Source organism: Seriola aureovittata, chromosome 4, assembly GCF_021018895.1.
Source record: "Seriola aureovittata isolate HTS-2021-v1 ecotype China chromosome 4, ASM2101889v1, whole genome shotgun sequence".
NCBI classification, from domain to species: domain Eukaryota; kingdom Metazoa; phylum Chordata; class Actinopteri; order Carangiformes; family Carangidae; genus Seriola; species Seriola aureovittata.
The window spans coordinates 30,123,657-30,143,944 of record NC_079367.1 but is presented as its reverse complement, the minus strand read 5'-3'; the positions used below and the strand labels follow the sequence as shown (position 1 = coordinate 30,143,944).

Sequence of the window (20,288 nt, the reverse complement as noted above, 5' to 3'; positions counted from 1 at the left end):
GGCCCAAATAAAAAACATTACAATTACCATAGGGTCCTCGCACCCTTCGGTGCTCGGGCCCTAATTATTATCAGCTATAATATATTGTAGATTCTGTAAAACAAAATGGCTGCTCCTGCACTAAGGTTAGTACCATGACTTAGAAAAACCTGTCCCCTCCAAGTCATTCTCCTTTATTATCTACTGAGCTGTGTGTCTCCTGTAAGAGGAGCACATCTATGTTCTTACTTCTGTTCAGCTCAGTCAACACTGTTCGCTTATCTCTACCCCTCCCTGTATGGAATATGGCTGTCTGTCAATATCAGACAGTCATCATCTAACATCTCATTATCCTTTTCAACATCCTCAGTATTCAATTCACCTGCAGCTGCACTTTCAGTCTCAGCTGTCCCAGTGTTCCTCACTCCTCCTTCTGTCTGTCCACTGCCTTCATTTTCCTCTACAGACTGTCCCTCAGCGTCATCACAGCTTCCTCACCTCATTGCTCTCTGCTCTTTTAGTGTATCAGTGCACCGGCTGCAGTCTCCCCCCTTTCATTCATCAGCCTGAGGTCTGCTGCTCACCTGCGCTGCCCGCCGCCTGCTCTTTATGTGGGCAGGATGAGTATTTCTGTCCGACATCGCCACACTCAAAACATTTCATGCTGCCAGAACTCAAGTTAACAGCATAGATTTAACTAAATTTAAGAAATTTAACTTTAAATGACAATTGTACGACTCCTGATGGGTAGCTCAGGTACATGAAAACGTGTCTCCATAGAGACTGAACATGCTGCGGTCTGGCATCTTTACAGCTGAGACAAACTGTTTTGAACCCGCTGGCAAACTTCCCAAAGTGGGCCGCTTCTCTTTCCAGGTATTCATCAGGGATGAAGGGAGGGACGCCCGACACGGTGATCCGTGTAGAAACAGATCATCCGGCGGGCAAGCAGCAGGTGAACCAAGCGCTTCTCTCGGAGAAAGGCTATGATTGCCTTGTTCATCTGAGAGCCCTGAGTGACGTTAACATGGCTGTACTGTGGAGCAGCCACCACTGCGGACCCTCGCTAGGGACGGACGCCATGACTCAGTGAAACAAAACTGTTATTTACCAACTTTTGCTCATTAAATCCACAAATTGATGAATTAAACTCCTCTTACCTTCAAATAAGGGACAAGATGAAGACAGAGGAAAGAGAAGGAGAGGACAGGAGAGGAGAGGGCAGAGCAGAGGAAAGGAGAGAGAGAGGGAGAGAGAGAGGAGAGGAGAAGAGATGGGGAGATAATGGGGGAGAGAGGGGACACATTTCAGCACAGTTCATAAGTGTTTGGACTGACGAGTGAAGCTGTTCATGTGTCACATGTATTCTTTAGGAAATGGCTGCTGTGACTTTTCATTTGGAAGAGCTGTTTTACTTCATGAGTCAGAGTCATCGTATCTATCATGTCTGGCAGCAAAAACTCTGTATTTGATTAAAAAACAAAAAGTTCCTCATGACACATTTATGTTGATAACTTAATGACAATGTATTGAAACTATGGAGGCCCATTGATTATAGACTAATACATTAAAGGGGTTTGAAGTCTCTATATTCAGGTCAAATATAATTATAAAGTTAAACATCAGCATCAGTCACACAGTTTCTTCTCTGATGTTTTTACTGAATTAGAAACGGTGCCTGTTCATGGATTAGTTAACAGACTACGACATATTGATCATGTGTGTATGATGTATGTTTATGATATACTGATATGATGAGCAAATGAGTCACTTACCTCCACCATGTTCAGCCATTCACACAGTTTTGGGTTCAGGTTGCCATGGTCACCACATGTTGCTGCTGAGGAAATATGTTTTTGATGTTTAGAAATACCGAAAACAATGTGTAGGTGTTTTCAAAAATATAAATATATCAAGTGAATACGAAAAGTATAAAATATAAAATGTATGAAATAGTATTGAGTTAAATAAATAAGATGACCTATAAAGCTTAGCATAGACCATTACATACTCTAAAACAGATACATACATACATACATACATGCACATAACTACATCAGCAGTTTATGTTTTTATGTTTGTATGTATGCAAACATATATAAACACAACATTTACACCCTCATGTCTGATTTATCAACCGGAACTGGTCGACGTTTTTTCTAAAATCACATCAGATAAAAATATAATAATAATTAAAGCTGCAATCAACGTTTATTGGGCCCTCGCACTCCTCTGTGCACTTCTGGGGGGGCTCGCAGTGCGCCATTTGACAGTAAAAGCGTAAATGTGAATCTTGTCCAGTCTCTTCAATCAATACACTAAGGTGTAACTTACAATTTACAATAAGTGTCATCAAAACTTTAGCCATAGTTTACATCAGAACATCCCTCCAGAGTAAACTGTTATATTGACAACACGACTAAGCAATTTGACTCTTATCCGTACACAATAACACAAGGACTTTTCATCTGATGGCAGTGACGTGTTCATTGACACAGATATTTACTTTTGAGAGATGAACTAAGGATTTTGAGCAAGAGACTGGCTTTTGCAGGTAATCCATGGTGTTTTGCTATTTGTACGAATTGTTTTGAGAAATTCACTTACTGTTTTGCAAATTTCGAGGATGATTCGAGAAATGTACCAAAGCGATTGAGAAAAACTGTAATATGAAACCTCTGGTTCATTTTCACTGACAGCAGATCAATAAAACAAAGTAGAACAGATGGAATTAATTAGTGAATGAAAAAAATATAATTGTTAAATAGTATTATAATGCTATTGATTATGACATTATTGTTTTTGTACATTATACTGAATCTATCATGACAGTTGCACTAAAACAAGATGAAACACACCTCTAGAAATAAAGTCTTTGTCTGACAGCAGCCTGTTTTCAACTGATAAAAACAGAAGAGGTGGAAGAACAATTCAGACACTTTATCCACGTGAACTTAATGACAACACAATGTAAAATACTAATTTACTTAAATTTGAATCTGCTAGTATTCAGTAACTGGAGCAGGTACTAGTACTTCAACTGTACTACTGCTACTACAGTACAAGTATAAAGTAGTATTGTACTGAAATAATCAAGTAACTAAAGATAAAAGACAGAACATTAGAGTGAAACCTGATCATCTAAATTTAAGCTCAAGATTAAATCTTTAACTCAGGATAAAAGACAAAATAAATAAATAATCACAACCACACATAGTATTTAAGTTGTTAACATGGGAAATGAATGAACCAATCAGGTGAGTATGTGAGATCCTCATGTGACCTGCTGAAAACAGTTCAGTAATAAGGTTCCTACCTGCTGCGGTCCATTTGCTGCTCGTCAGGATGGACTCTGTCCCCTCTCTGTTCATTTTATAGCTGAAGTCCAAATGTCCCATAGGAAGACTGACTTCAAATGCAGCAGCACTCTGATTGGCTAAAGCCCCTTTGAACCAATTTAAATGTCCCTGAGCCGATTAGAGGAGCAGAGATTCTCAAGAGTTTTATCAGCCTGTTGACTTCCTGTTGGTCGTGATCCTGATGCTTCATGTTTGTCTCTGGGTTTATTAAGGCTGCTGGATACTTTGACCTCTGACCTCTGGACTGTTGGTCACACAGAAGAAAGCATCTAGAATTTTATATTTTATTCACCCGAGTTTTCATCGATTCATTGAATTAACAACTGGCAGATTAATCAACAATGTTTTTACACACCACTGAACTAAACACAGTACTGCCTCTTGAGTTACCTCATTAAATTAAAAGCAGTTAGGCTTTATCTTATGATGTGATGCCAACAAATGATCCAGCTTAATGAAAATGCTGTAATGATTAATAATTAATAAATGAGTAATAATTTTATATGTTGTCGCTGATATTTTATTTGTATCTCATTCACCTGATTTGAATCTGTCACTTTGAAAAGACATGTTAAGTGTGTGTGTTTTTCCTCCTCACACACAGACACAGTGATCACACACATGGTTAAGCCTGACTTGATACAGTAATGTGGAGGAGGTGAGGTTTCAACTGTGAAATCTAATTTGTCTCGTTCCTTCAGGAATCTCAGCTGGCAGTTTGTTGCTGCTGCTTGTTGAAGCTAATTGGCCCTGAGGTCAAAACAGGAGAGCTGGGTTTCCTCTGACAAGGATGCTGGGATTAATTATCTGCTCTGGTTAATTAGTCTTTTCAGTCGGACTGCAGGGACTCTCAGAGCTAAAGCTGTAATGAGATTTCTGTCCTAGTGACTCTGAACTAAAACAGTTTTAATAAATGAACACACTGAGTCACCTGCAGGCCTCCAGCTCCTGCTCTAGACCTGATGCTCAGCTTCAGGACCTGATTACTGGTTAAATGTAAAACTCTAATATAATTTTATTTTGTCTTCAGTAACAACTTATTTTCACGTGTGGAACATGAAGCCATAATGAGCTCCCTCCATCTTTCCCAACTGTTCCAGTTTCTCAGAGCCACCTTTAGGAAGTTGTGTGTGGCTACATCACGTTTGTGTCTGTTTTCATGTCTGACCCTCATCACTTGACATCCAGCTCCAGTCCACCAACATTCACTTATTCCCAGGATATCAAGGTGATATTTCCTGATTTCTCTGAACATGTGTGGGATCATGGACGTCTCATAGGTGGTTCAGATGTTATATGTTCTTGGATGTTCTCTGTCTCAGGCTTCCAGCTGGTTTTCTCCAGCTGAAGGTGCTTTGTTATTTGAGTGATTTGAAGATTTCTTCAGCCATGTCCAACCCCCTCTAACTGCCTTGAGCTGTGAATGAACATGACATCTACACTTATTAATGACAAACAGTTTTCTGATTCTGCCTCCCTCCACTGCCCATGTTTCAGTAATCATTGTAATAATCAACAGCCATCAAGTGTATTTACAGTCAGTTATTACTCTGTGTCTGTCCATCACTGGATCTTAAACTGTTGTTTGGTCAGGCCCTTCACCTGGAACCAGTCAGACTGCTGGGAACTTAAACCCCTCATGGCTGTATTGACAGTGCTGCGAAGTAACAAAGTACATTTTCTCAAGGACTGAGCTTAAGTGCATTTGAGATACTTCACTAATTGAGTATTTCCATTTGATATTATTTTATGCTTCTACTCCACTACATTTCATACTACTCAAAATCATATGATCGTGTGACATTTCAGGAAAGAGTGTGTGAAACATCCTTGTAAAATATCTTTGTTAAATATTGTGAATACTGCAGCCTGACATTATCTCCTGCTACAACACTGATGCAGTAAATCTGTGGACAGAACAACAACAGACATAATGTCATCAACACGTGATGATCTGAACAGTTGACTCCTGTCATTCAGTGTGCTGAAGCTGTTGGATGCAGAGTGGGATTGTGGGGTGAGTGAGCAGCACAGAGAGCTATGGTGGCAGCACACTGACACCTACTGATGGATGACACACCTAACACTAGAGGCTGTTAATTGGTGTTTACTTGTTGTACACATGATGTCATGTTTCAGATAATGAATTTAACAGCTGATAAAACTTTCATCTGTTGACATCTTTGGAAACAGTTTATTAGAATAAGAAATAAGGTGGACAGTACAGGGTGTGGTAGCGGAGGTGAAATGTTCACTTTAAAGATCATTCATCAAAATGCAAAAATTTCATAATCACCTTTCAACTGGTCTGAGAGGAAACTAGACGCCTGCACCTCCTCCTGGTTCTGTTTTCAGACATTAGAAGATCCAGCCCAGGGCGGGAGGCCAATCACAGCTCTTTTCAGAGAGAGAGAGAGCCTTCCTATTGGCTATATTTGGGAAGCCGAGCTGCCCAAGTAGGAACACTTAAATGATGGATGCCATGCTTACCAGATAGCATGGAGCTTTGGCAATCCAGGGACAGCTGGTTAACATAAGGGGTTTTCTAGCCTTGGTCAAGCAATCAGAGGAGGGAGGTTGTGACGTGGTTACTGAGGTACAGCAGATGATCTTGCTCCTAGATAAGCTGATGAATGGTGAGGTGCCAACTCTGGCTGTCTCACTCACGATTGCAGGGGGAAAACTGGGCCTGTCTGTTAGGCTGCCTGTAGTGCCATCTGCCATGTTTGGGTCAGATGCAAATAAAGCCCAAGATGCCTGCTCTTGTGCTGGGGAGTTGTCAGGAATACTTTGACAGGGCTATGAACAACGGGTCCCAGCAGCCACAGCTGGCTTCTGTGGCTTCAGGTGAGCTGAGGGTCGGTTTAGACTCCAGCTGGTATGGTACAGCTAAATGTGGTGAGTGGAGTGGGCAGAGCCATGGCCAAGGGCACCCCAAGCCCTCTCCTCAGCCCTGATAGTTACTTGAACCCAGCCTCCCCTTGCTGCCTCTCAGGACAGTGAGTATCATGGTGGACCCCTGGGTGGTTTCCAACAGGACTCAGGGTTGTCATTTGCTGTTTCAGCACCAGCCACCATTGATGAGGTCAGCCTGCTTTTCAGCGGTGGCAGACCCTCAGTGCAGAAAGGTTCTGGTCGCAGAGATTGACACTCTCTTGGCAAAGAATAATAACAATTTTTGACTTTAATATCGCAAATGTGTTGGGATCCAGCCCATTCAAGATTGTGGAAATCACATGTTCTTTTGTTTCACAGACAAAAGAAGGCTATTGGAACTCTCTCCCCAATAATTCTTCACTTTTCTCACTTGGTCATTGTGTGACATGTGACCCCAAGGTGTCACAAAACCAGCTCCCCTCCTTTGTTCTGCATCTCTTCTTTCCCTGGTTTGACCAGGAACAACTTCTGTCTCAACCTGCTCTTCCAGGAGCAACAAGGCACCCGACATTAGGTCAGCACTGCTGCTAACTGGAACAATGGCTCTCTTTGGCAGGCCTGCTCACAGACGACTGCATCACTCTTTTTCTGCTCAACAGCAGCGATGTGAGTGCCTGTTTAGGATTAACTAAGAGTGAACAAGTTTGCTTCAGCACCAGCAGCTATGACATAAGGTGAGCCAGCTGAATTTCCAAGCAAAAGGAGCCACAGTAGAGTTAGCATGGAACAGCTAACTCTGCAAGGAGAATTGTGACAGCCCCAGGGCCCCTACCAGGGCTTGGGTGCGTGTTGTGTTGCTGTTGTTTTGTTTTGTGTTCATGCAGGTTCCTTGTTGGGTGGAGCTGGAGGCCATCAGGGAAGTGGAGGCAGCTGGCCACTGTCTGCCACCCAGATTATATAAGACCTCCCCATCCTGGCACTAAGGAGGATCCGTCTTTGCACTAACTGTTGATATGGCAATTTGGTTATAGTTATAATTTGAGACTGAATCCACATTGGCTATCCTTTTCTTGTTTCAGGATGGTGCCCCCGAGGATAACTTTGATTCATTATAAAGTTATTAATTTATGATAGCCAATAATTGATAAACAACTGATATCCCAACAAAATGGTGCCCCGTTTATTCAGTTGAGTACCAATGCCCAACAAATGTATGAATTAATGTTTTACAATTTTTATAACAACAATGTAATATAATAATGTCATAATATAATGTTAATGTAAACAGCTAAACTTTGACCCATCTCAAAATGTTGTGTTAGAATATTGACGATGGCATGAGTATTTTTATTTTTGTCATTCTTAACTTTTCACTTACTTTTTATTTTCTGTTAGAAATGAGCTTCCATACAGGAGACATTGACGTGTTGGAAAACATACAAATTCTAATGTTTGCTTAAGAATAATTCAGTGGACAAAGCATTAACATGTCAGTGTCTTCAGGATGTGTTGTCGTATCTCTGTGGTCCTGATGCCGTAGATGATTGGGTTGAAGCAGCTCGGGAAGAACAGGTACATGATGCTGAAGAAAACCCGAACAGCTGCAGGGAGACCATTTCTGATCCGGTAGGACAGGAAAGCAGTGAGTACGATGGTCAGGGTGACGGCCATGACCACGATGTGGGTGACACATGTGTGAAGAGCTTTGACACCTGACTTACCAGAACTCAGTACAGAGCTGAATATGACTATGTAGGAGGTGGTGATGAGGAAGAAATCCACCACAGGGATGAGGAACACTGAGGTCAACCCCACCAGACTGTTGATGGTGGTTCTACCACAGGCCAGCTCCACCAAGGCCATGTGCTCACAGAAACAGTGGTCTATTACATTTCTTAAGCAAAATGGGAGCCTCCCTGCTAAAGTCACTACCACCAAGACCACAAACACATTTCTGATCACAAGAGGGATCACAAATTTGAGAAATCTAGGTAGTGCCATACATTCACGGTAGTAGAGTGGCGTGCAGATGGCGAAGTAGCGGTCCAGTGCCATCCACAGCAGCAGAGTTGACTGAAAAGCTCCCAAGAAGTGAACAAAATACATCTGAACCAGGCAACCAATCAGAGAGATTCCCCTCCAGTCAAACAGGAAGCTCAGCAGCATGTTGGGGAAGAAGAACAGAGGGAGGCTCAGGTCCACGCACGCCATGCAAGCGATGAGGATGTACATCGGGGAGTGGAGGCTTCTCTGTGAGATGATGATGTACAGCAGCAGGGAGTTGGCCGACAGCGACACAATGAACATGATGGAGAACGGGATGAAGAGGACGGGCCTCAGAGCTCCCAGTTCACTGAAGCCATCAAGGATGAAATGTTTGTGTGAGGAGACGTTGTCCATCCTCCTCTTCTCATACAACCTCCTCGTCCAGGGTTTCAGTTCAATCAGCCTGAGAACAGAGACACATTCATCTGTGAAGTCAGTTCAGTTATCCACAGCTGCAGAATATGTCTTTGTAACCTGCTTTCCATTTGCACACAACCAATAAAGAAATGGAGACCCACACTACGTTCATCTTTCATTGTTACAACACAATCTGAAATCTCACTTCTTCAAGCACACAGTCTGTAATCCAGATATAAATACACACATAATATTTATGGTAGTGAACTGCTCTGTGAGGACACCTGTGCTGTGACATTTAGCATCAATCAAATGTAAAATGTAACTTTTAGTTGATGTGTCACACACACAGCTGGAGACACAGATACACACGCAGCTCTCTATCTCTCCTCACAGGACTCAGTGACACCCTGACAGCTCATCCTGGGTCCTGATTGAAGTTTGGATCCAGTTCGAGGTCAGATAACCTCCAACATTAGCAAGTTTCTTTCAAATCTTCTATCTCGATACCTTTTTTTTTTTTTTTTCCTATCAACAAAATTAAATGTACAAAATATTAGCAGCTTCTAATTTTTAGCCAGTGCTGTTGCCTTCACTGGGTGGAAAGAAAAATACAAAACATACAATAGGTATTAAATGACTTCAAACCCGCAAATGTAACGTTCAATGACAATGTTTTTTTCTTTTTGTTCATTGCCAACATTTTTTTAATTCTTGGTCTCTACACCTACAGTGTAGTTAAGGGTAGGATTGTGGTTATGGCAAATTAACCATAATTAAGGTATAGATCCTATTCAGCAACTGGAACAGTTTGCTAAGTTTCAGGAAAGATCATGGTTAGGGTTATTATAAAGAAGAGTGGTAACAGGGTCAGGGTTTGATCTCCCACATTAAAATCAGATTCATTACATGTCCATGTCCACACTAACCTCTAACACCCTAACCCTAGTGTTACTTTCCTCCTTGTTACATACAGGAAACACAGCATGTGGTAGTGGCACTGAACATTGGAACAAATCACAGTGTGTGGATTTGATATGAATGTCATTTCTAGGATTATGGGACTGAATGTCACAAGATGCAGATTGCAACAGTTGTTGCTAATAACATTAATGTCATGATTAATTTCCCCAAAATTTCAAACTTATTTGTCAATTTTAGTGTGAATTACATATTTAATCAGGCTCAGATTATTTTCAGGTTGTTAACATTCACTGGACTGAACCAAATGTATGTTTCCGACTTCCCACACAGAGAAAGCTGCATGAAAGATGTAAACTGATGTAAACTGAGTCGTTGTCTTTTAGTTTATGACTTTAGTCACATGCAGATGTTGAAAAGCTGAACCTAAAAAGATTATGAGACATGATTCATTAGGTTTAGGAAATCAAACGGCATAAAATCCCATTATTTTACTGATTCCAGGTAAGATTTGTTTCCTTGATATAGCCATTGTGTTTCTCCATATTGTGATTCTCCTACTGATCCTGCTGTGAAAAACGTGCATCTGTCATGGTGGAAGGATGGCCTCTGTTTCTACTTATCGGAATCAATGCGATGGACATACATGCAGATGTGCATTAACCAGTTAGTACATCTGCATGGAAACCTTTAGATTGCTCAAGATCAAATATATGTCAAAGGAAAAACAACAGCATCAAGAGTTATAACATAAAACAAACCTGACAAAGAGCAGAGGAGGCTCATATTTCCTCTGGCTGTGTGTTTCTAATCAAAGAGACTGAAATTGAAAACAATGAAATTAATCAAAAAGTTCAGCCTGTGAAAAGAAATGACTCAGATTGTTCCCAGTTCAGGTTCCCTTATCTCAGAGATGTCAGGATCTAGAATAACAGAATGTCAGACCTCTGCAACATACAAGTAGGAATCAAAATACATCACAATCACATCCCTTAAGGAAAAGTCTGAAAACAGTCTAAGGTGAAATAATCTTCCTCCTGTCTGACTGTGAAAACCAGAATTCATGAAGAATTCAACAACAGTTCAGCTCTGTAGAAGAGAAATCAGCTGGTTCTAGTTGTTGTCTGCAGGTTAATGATAATAGCTGATGATTCTCCTCCATCCATACCTTCATCCACCTGTCCCTTCTGAACCACTGACTCAACACTTTAGTATACTCCGTCTGATGCTGTCATTGGCAGTGCAACGCCTCGTCACCTTATTGGTGTGATGGACTGAAAATCCCAGAGAGCAGCAAGAACAACACAATAATCCACTTTGTAAAGCTCAAGCTAACAGTTATGAGGAGTAAAACGTCTGATAATTTGTGTGTTTCAATTTGTATCCCTCAATTTGGTGCATTATACCCCTTAAATTAATAACACTGTGGCTGTAGGACCTGGAGTTGTAGGCTGATGCTACTCTGATCCGTTAGCACAGAGCCCTCAGGCTGTTGGCTGCAGGAAACCAAATTTCTGAGGCAAATCTCCTTCCTGTGTGGGTCTTGCCAGATTTTTCTGAAAGACTCCTTTCCATTTTTAATCAACTAAATCAATTTGGCTTTAATTACAGTTTTACATTTTACTCAAGATGTGATAGCACAAGTCATTGTGAAGGAGGCAACAGGACTTCTTTACAAGCTGAATAATAGCAGAAGGCTATTACAGTTCATTTTCATATTATTAAGGTAGCAGGGCCTGCACAATGGCTTTAAGCACAGTGAAACCCCCTTTCAGTGTCCATGCAGGCTTAAATACGCCTGTTCATTCACAGTCCTTGTAACATGCCTCTTGTGAATGGACTGCACCTATATAGAACTTTTCTAGTTGTATTGACCAATCAAAGTGCTTTACACCACAAGCCACATTTACCCATTCACATGGTGCTATCCTCTACACATACAGTGCTTCAAGCTGCTGCATGCTCTCACACACCAATGTTACATAGGGGGCAATTTGGGGTTCAGGATCTGGCCCAAGGACACTTCAACACATGGACTGAAGAAGCCAGGAATTGAACCAGAGACTCTTCCAATTAGTGGACGACCCACTCTACCTCCTGAGCCACAGCAGCCCCACTGTAGGCCTGTAGCCTATTGTCTTTCGTCTTATTTTGTAGTTTTCCCCTTTTATACTGTAACAGCAATTCTCAATCGCTATTCAGTTTCAGTTTATATTCCCCCACGCAGTCAGAGCCGGAGGCATATTGTTACTCATTCGTCAGATGCTTTTAACCAGTGAGGGACATCAATAAAGCTTCAGAGCAGTAGGAGACCATGGTGTAAGGACTAAATATCACATCTATTCAATAAGTGAAAGGAGATCAGAATAAATAAGTGCACTGACAGTTCATAGTAAGAGCTAGTTGGACATGTTAGGATGTTAGGAGAGGAAGTGCTCTCTGAAGAGAGGAGTCTTCAACAGAATCTTGAAGATAGAGAGGGACGCTCCTGCACTGATATACTTTGGTAGCTTGTTCCACCATCAGGGAACCACAGACCAGAAAAGTCTGGACTGAGGATGGTGATGCCAGACCACATTCATCAGAGGAACACAATGGCTGAGAAGGAGCACAAAGCTGGATGATTGAGTTCAAGTAGATGGTCCAAACCCAGACATCTCTCTGAAGGCAGCATTTGTGACTAAATTTGATTCGGGCAGCCCTTCAGTTCGTGGAAGTCAATGAGTAGCAGAGTGACATGTGACCTTTTAGGCTGATTGAAGACGACACGGGCTGTCAACTTCTGGACCATCTGTGTGAGGGGAGGCCTGTCAGAGGAGTATACAATAGTCCAGGTGAGAGATGACCATGGTCAGGACTAAGAGCTGGGTGGAGTACTGAGTCAGGTATGACCTGATTTTTCTGATGTTGTATAGAGCAAAGAGACTCGACCGGGAGACGATGCAACATCCTCAGAGAAGGAGAGTTGTTCATCAAATATGACACCAGGTTTCGCTGGACCTTGGTTGGGGTGAGAGATGAGGAGGTGATTTTGATATTGATGTCGTGATGGACAGACTGATTTGGCGGGATGACTGAGTTGAGTCTTAGAGAGGTTTAGTTGAAGGTGACGTTCCTTCATCCATGTGATATGTCATAGAGACAGGCAGAGATCTGCTCAGAGACAGTGGGGTCATCTGGTGGGAATGACAGGTATAGTTTGGTGATATGAGAAGCCAGGTGAGTGGATAATTGGACCCGAGGAGGTGGTGTATAATATGAGGAGGGTCCCAGTACTGATCCTTAGGGCACTCCAGTGGGGAGGGAATGGGATAAGGACATATGTATTTGACATGACACACTGAAGGAGCGACCAGTATGATAAGATTCAAGCCAAGAAAGGGTTTTGCCATCCTGCTGTCTGTCAGAGAGCACAGACAGCAGGATGGTTCACTGTATCAAAGGCTGCTGAGAGGTCCAGCAAGATGAGAACCGAGGACAGACCTGCAGCTCCAGCTGCTCTTAGAGTTTCTGTCACAGACAACTGGGCTGTTTCAGTGGAGTGGTCGCTCTTAAAGTCTGACTGATTTGGATCAAGGGGGTCATTCCATGAGAGGAAATCTGAGACCTTCTTAAAAACTGCTCTGTCTATACATCTAAATAAGTATTGAAGTAGTGAGACTGGTTGATAGTTCTCCACTTGATCAGAGTCCAGTGAGGGCTTTGTGAGCAGAGGAGTTACCTGAGTCTGTTTGAATATGGTTGGAAATGTTCCTGAAGACAGTGAAGTATTTATCACATGTGTGACTGCTGGCACAATAGTGAGATGGCAGATCTGGGGAGCAAACAATGAAGCAAACGAAACAGTGGTTGCATAGGTGCAGAGATGTGACTGCGGGCAGTCTAAAAGGAATAGACAAACCTGTATTTATTTATCTTAAAAACCCCCAAAATAATCTTGCGCCTCCCCCTGGGGGCGCTGCTCTATGTGTGAAATGTGTAATTATATTTAAAAAATTGTATGTATAAATAATGTTTTTGTACAAAAATATTAAAAGTGTTATGCTACCTCAGTCTGATTGCACACTAAACGATTACAAGGTTGTACATGGCAAAAACTGGAGAATCAAAATGGATATCTGGTTAGCAACAGGAGGGGTTAATAGGAAAAAGAGTGAAGAGACAGATGGTGAATCGGCAAGTGACTTCAATCCACCAGGAGGTAACACAAACTCATTGGACTTTACATGCAACACTGGAAAGGATTTCTTTTGTTCCTGGAACTGGGTAAAGTTGACTGAGTCTAACCTTACCTAGCACAGCATAGCACAGAATGGCGAAGCAACAAAACTGATAACATTTGTCAATGAACATGTACATGTTTGATTAATCTATCTACTTAGCTTGATGGTTGTAATGTCTGCTTAGGTTGTGGTTAGTCACACTGTTAATTCGGCGGCACCTGTATGTTTATACATATGTTACGGCCGCCACTCTGGCCATTTTTGTTGTGTTTAATTTCCCTGTCTGCCAGGCTGCCTGCCGAGCTGCCTGCTCCGTCCACCCAGATGCTCCACCCTCTCTGGCCTGATTGGTGCGGTTTTTTTGCAGCCGGCCAATCCCTGCCGCCCAATCAGGAACAACCGGATATAAAAGTCCGGCCCGCCTGTCAGTCCAGGCAGCTGACTGTTAGTGGCAGCTCGCCTCTTTGTTGAAAGACTCTTGGTAATCTTTGAAGCCTGGAAGTGGGGTCAGGTTGAGGATTTACTATTACACTGATTTTGCTGATTCCTCCACTTGTAGCTATTTGTTGTTACATGCACTAGGTGAAGGGGTGCTGTTCCTGGCGTGTTTTTGGTTTTTAGTCGGCTTTGGTAGCCAGTTTTGTTTTTCCTTTTACTTTGAATTAGGTAAATGATTTTACCGATTAGCTCCTAGAGAGTCCTCCTTTTGTTATATTCTGTTTTTGATTTGGACAGCACCCGCCGGCCCCGTTCCTTGGTTTGTGTTTTTGTCCATGTAAACCATTATTTTTACAATTTATGTTACAATAAACAACCTCATACCTAATACCAACTGGGTTTTATGTTGCTTCCCTTTTCCCGTGAGCCGGGTTGTAACAACATAACTGTAGCACATCCCAGTTCTAGGACTTGCATGCAGCTAACCTTCTTTTAACTGGCGTAATAAAGAAACATCGAATATCTTCCCCCTCCCACATGCCATGAGGTCTCAGCTGCCATCTTGAGTAGTTTCTTTTGCCTTTCATGTTAGGCTATCTGGTCGCAGCAATGATTTTGAAACTTGCTGGCTTTGTTTTTGTCCCCTCACACACACACACACAAACAGACACACACCTGTATATACTTGGTATACAGGTATATATACTTGGTATATACAAGTGTGTGTTTTTAATTTGCTAAATTGGAAATAAATGTCTTTGAGTGTATCTGCTGGTGTATTTAATATATCACAAGGTTGCCATGGCGCCGCATGAGTGGCAGCCTGCCACAGCAGCTCTGTACTCTTTTACTCTTTTTTACTCTTTAGTGTGATTTTTTTTTTCTTTTACTACTTAGTGCGATTTCTTCTCGTACTACACCGACACTTTAAGCAAGTGAAACTATGGATGTTTTATACTTTTACAGTCGTGTTTTGCCTCTTGCTATTTTTTGAACTTTTTGATGCAACGTCGGGAGACTCACTCTACCACGGACCCATTGTTTACACTCGGGACCAGCTGTTAGCTATATCCCACACACCCCTTCACTATGCTGGGCGGCCAGAGATCCCTGCGGAGATCCGGAGAAGGAGGAGAGGCTGTAGAGCTGGAGTGAAGCGCAGACAGCGGAAAAAACGGTATAAACCATGTTTACCGTCTGTCATCATGGGGAACGTAAGATCACTCCCAAACAAGATGGAAGAGCTTACTGCGCTAACCCGGCTTCAGAGAGACTTTCACGAGTGTAGCATCATGTGCTTCACGGAGATGTGGCTCAGTGAACTTTCTCCCGACTCACATGTCACACTGGACGGATTTCAACTGGTACGGGCGGACAGGAAAACCACGGAGTGCGGTTAGAAGAAGGGAGGAGGGGTTGCTGTGTTCGTTAATGAGAGATGGTGCCACCCTGGACACATCGGTGTCAAGGAACAACTCTGCACTAGAGACTTGGAGCTGCTAGCGGTTAGCATGCGGCCGTACTATCTCCCGAGAGAGTTTTCACATGTCACTGCGGTGACTGTGTACATCCCCCCCTCGGCCGTTGCCGCTGCAGCCACAGACCAGATCCATAGTGTTGTCTCTCAACTCCTAAACCAGCACCCCCATTCCCTCCTCCTCATGTCTCAGGACTTCAACCACACGTCCCTGTCCTCTGCTCTTCCTACCTTCACCCAGTATGTGGATTGTCACACCAGGGACAATAAAACTTTGGACTTGTTGTATGCTAATATCAGGAATGCATACACCTCATCCCCCCTCCCCCCGCTGGGACGCTCAGATCACAACCTTGTCCATCTGATCACAGACTACACCCCTCTGGTGAATAAACAACCACCTGAGACAAGGTCTGTGAAGGTGTGGTCCGAGGAGACCAGTGCCAGACTCAGAGATTGCTTTGAAAAAACAGACTGGGAAGCACTCTGCACCCCCCACGATGGCGACATCGACACCATGACCCACTGCATCACAGACTATATAAACTTCTGTGTGGAGAACACTGTGCCCTCCAAGTCAGTACGCTGTTTCGCCAACAATAAACCCTGGGTTACCTCCGAGATTAAGGCCCTGCTGAACGAGAAGAAGAGGGTCTTTAGATCGGGGGACAAGGAGGAGCTGCGCAGAGTCCAGAAGGAACTCAAACAGAAAATCAGGAAAGGGAAGGACTGTTACAGACAGAAACTGGAAGACCGGCTAGTGCAAAATAACACCAGAGATGTCTGGAGGGACTGCAGAACATCTCTGGCCACGGAAAAGGAGTGAGGAGAGACCTGAGCTGCGGCGACAAGAACTGGGCCAATGAACTGAATCTGTTCTTCAACAGATTTGATTCTGCCCCCTCCCCCCTTACCTGCCCTGCACCCTCTTCACACCTCCCTGGGCCAGCTCCCCCTCCTCTCCTCAACCTGCTACTTTCAACTCCCATTCACCTACAGCCCTCCCCACCAATACAACTGCCCCCTCTCACCCCCCACCACCCCCATATCCTCACCTCAGTCATCTTCCACCCTCTTCTCCATAACAGTTGATCAGGTGAAGTGTCAACTTAAGAAGATCAAGACAAAGAAGGCCCCAGGCCCGGATGGCATCAGCCCCAGATTACTGAAAGACTGTGCAGATCAGCTCTGTGGTGTGCTCATGCACTTGTTTAATCTGAGCCTGAGCCTGGAGAAAGTACCGGCCCTGTGGAAGACCTCCTGTGTGGTCCCGGTACCTAAAACCCAGCACCCCAAGGAGCCTAACCATTTCAGGCCTGTTGTCTCTCACCTGATGAAGACTTTGGAGAGGATCATCCTGAGTCACGTGAGACCACTGGTGAGCACACAGCTGGACCCCTGCAGTTTGCTTACCGGCCTAGTGTTGGGGTGGACGATGCAGTGATCTACCTACTGCATAGATCACTGCTACACTTGGAGGACAGTGGGAGCACTGTGAGGGTCATGTTTTTTTGACTTTTCTAGTGCTTTCAACACGATCCTGCCGCCACTGCTCAGAGTGAAGTTGGAAAGTGTGGGAGTGGACCATTACCTGGCTGCATGGATGATAGACTACCTCACCAACAGACCACAGTACGTGAGGCTTCGTCACTGTGTGTCTGCTGTGGTGCTCTGCAGTACAGGTGCCCCCCAGGGTACGGTGCTCTCCCCTTTTCTCTTCACCCTGTATACCTTGGACTTCACACACAACACCACACACTGTCACGTCCAGAAGTTCTCTGACGACACAGCAATTGTTGGGTGTGTTTCGGAGGGAAATGAACAGGAATACAGGACAGTCATCAGGGACTTTGTCGGCTGGTGCAAGATCAACCAGCTTCAGCTTAATGCCAGCAAAACAAAGGAGATGATTGTGAACCCCAGGCGGAAGACATCCCACTTCACACCAGTGAACATCCAGGGACTGGACATCGAGGTGTTGGAGAACTACAAGTTCCTAGGGGTTCACCTGAACAACAAACTGGACTGGTCCACCAACACCCACGCTCTCTATAAGAAGGGTCAGAGTCGCCTTCACCTGCTGAGGAGACTGAGGTCCTTTGGTGTGTGTGGGGCTCTCCTCAGGACCTTCTACGACTCTGTGGTGGCCTCAGCCATCTCCTTCGCTGTGGTCTGCTGGAGAGGGGGCAGCACTGACAGGGATAGGCAGAGGCTCAACAAACTGATCCGGAAAGCGAGCTCTGTCCTGGGCTGCCCCCTAGACTCCATTGAGAAAGTAGGTGACAAGAGGATGTTAGCTAAGCTGACATCCATCATGAACAATACCTCTCACCCTCTGCATGACACTGTAGGATCTCTGAGTAGCTTCTTCAGCAGCAGACTTTTACATCCTCGCTGTAAGAAGGAGAGGTTCCGCAGGTCCTTCATTCCAGCAGCTGTCAGACTCCACAACTCCTGCTCTTCCTGACCATGTGCAAACTTGCACTTTTTCATGTACATATCGTGTGTATTGTGTATATTGTATATATTAGTGTATATTTGGTATATTATTGTTGTATATTTCCATAAATGTTTTATTCTATAGATGTTTATTTTTCTGCTGTGGTAAATGAATTTCCCAGTTGTGGGATAAATAAAGTTAATCTAATCTAATCTAAAGTGTGAATACTGCCAACCTCTACTCAGGACTTACAAATCCTTCAACTTTGACCTACTGTTATGGTAATTTTGGTTATAGTGATTAAGTTAATTACTAATTAGAGTCCCAAGTTAATGGTAAATATTTGAGGCTGAATCAACACTGGCTATCCTTTTGCTGTTTCAGGATGGTGCCCCTGAGAATAATTTTAGTTCATTTTAAAGTTATTTAATATTAATATTTTTTAAAATGAATATTTTCTTAATTTATTATAGCCAATAATTGATATCCTACCAATACCTACTGGTGACTCATGTATGAAACTGAGTACCAATGCACAACAAATGTCATTATGAATCTTTTAACCTGTTCTAGAAAAATGTTCTAACCCCTACAAAAGACCCTCTTATATCTAAAAGCTGGATGTGTAGTGGACTGTTGTTCCGCAACATCGTACCAGTGTAAAAAAAAAGAAAGTTCTGGCTGAATTATTCACTCAAGACCATTGTGATCTGAGAACACAGGTGTTGAGGAGCATTCCCATTGATAATATTGAACATATGATACAACTTGTGTCGCTCCACTCTGAGCTGACAGCAGTCCTACTCTTCTGAATTCATCACTACCAACATGAGTTGGATAGGCTGCATTTGATTAGTGCTAAATAATATTATTTTGCATCACATGCAATTTGTTCATAAATTTGGGTGTCAAACCAAACTGTACTGGGCAGAACATGCATAGGTGAAATGACACTGTATCAATGACAACACAGGAAATTTCTTAACAGGTTGTTGATGGTGGTGCTTCCACAGGTGGTAATTCAATAGGCCAGCTCCACCAAGGCCACGTTTTCACAAAAACAGTGATTTATCATGTTCCCACTGCACAATGACCACCTTCCTGCCAGTGTCATTACCAATGTGATCATGGGATCACAAACTTGAGAAATCTAGGTAGCACCATACGTTCATGGTAGTAGAGTGGCATGCAGATGGCGAAGTAGTGAGCCATTGCCATCCACACCAAAGCTGTTTTTCCATCTTTCCAGTGTCCCCAGGGCCTCTACCAGGGCTTGGGTGCGTGTTGTGTTGCTGTTGTTTTGTTTTGTGTTCATGCAGATTCCTTGTTGGGTGGAGCTGGAGGCAGCTGGCCACTGTCTGCCACCCAGATTATATAAGACCTCCCCATCCTGGCACTAAGGAGGCTCCCTCTTTGCACTAACTGTTGATATGGCAATTTGGTTATAGTTATAATTTGAGACTTGTCACACCGTGGTGAGGTTGTCTTGTCCTGGGTTTGTTTTGTCCTGTCATTTCCTGTCTTATTTTGAAAAGTAATTCTCCTCTCGTTTCAGGTCACTTGCCCTTCCTCACGTGTCTCAGTCTGATTGCCCTATGTGTTTCCACCTGTCCCCTATTTCCCTCCATGTGTTTAAATAGTCTGTATTCCCCTTGTCTTGTGCCAGAGTGTCTTTGTTCTTGTCCCGCACCTGAGCCTTTTGTCCATGTCCACAGCAATAGTAGTCGCCAAAGTAAGCCTTATGTACCTCGAGAAGAGTGATTTTTTGGTTGTAAATTTTGCCATAGCTAAAGTTCATAGCCCTTTGTTTTTCCTCGTTAAGAGTGATTTTTTTTGTTTGTAGTTCTTGCCTTAGCATATTTTCATAGATCTTTGTTTTTCCTCGTTAAGAGTGATTTTCATTTCATGTAGCCCAGTTGTTTATTTATTCTAGATCCTCCGCTTAGTAGCGTGAGTAGATTATTTTTTGGTTTATTTTTATATAGTCAGGTTTTTCCTCAGTACGGAGCGTTTTGTGTTTATCGGTCTGTTTCTTTTGATTAGTACCTTTTTCCTCCTCCTGGAGTGTTTTTTGTTCCTAAGATTCAGAGTCTAGTGTCTAGTTTTTTGTTCATAGCCATTTGGTTTGTCACTCGGTCTGAGGTCTCCGGTGAATTCAATAAAAGCCTTTT

General features: G+C 43.1%; 1 protein-coding gene across 1 annotated transcript; it reads right to left on the bottom strand.

Annotated features, from left to right (window-relative positions):
* Positions 1-7,697: 7,697 nt before the first annotated feature.
* LOC130167832 (olfactory receptor 52K1-like) lies at positions 7,698-8,764 on the bottom strand. Its single transcript, XM_056374329.1, has one exon. The coding sequence runs from the start codon at positions 8,613-8,615 to the stop codon at positions 7,698-7,700; it is 918 nt and encodes a 305-aa protein (XP_056230304.1). The 5' UTR covers positions 8,616-8,764.
* Positions 8,765-20,288: the final 11,524 nt, after the last annotated feature.

Bases quoted from the DNA above. Each gene is read 5' to 3' on its own strand.
- LOC130167832 (XM_056374329.1), bottom strand. From the start codon at position 8,615: ATGGACAACGTCTCCTCACACAAACATTTCATCCTTGATGGCTTCAGT.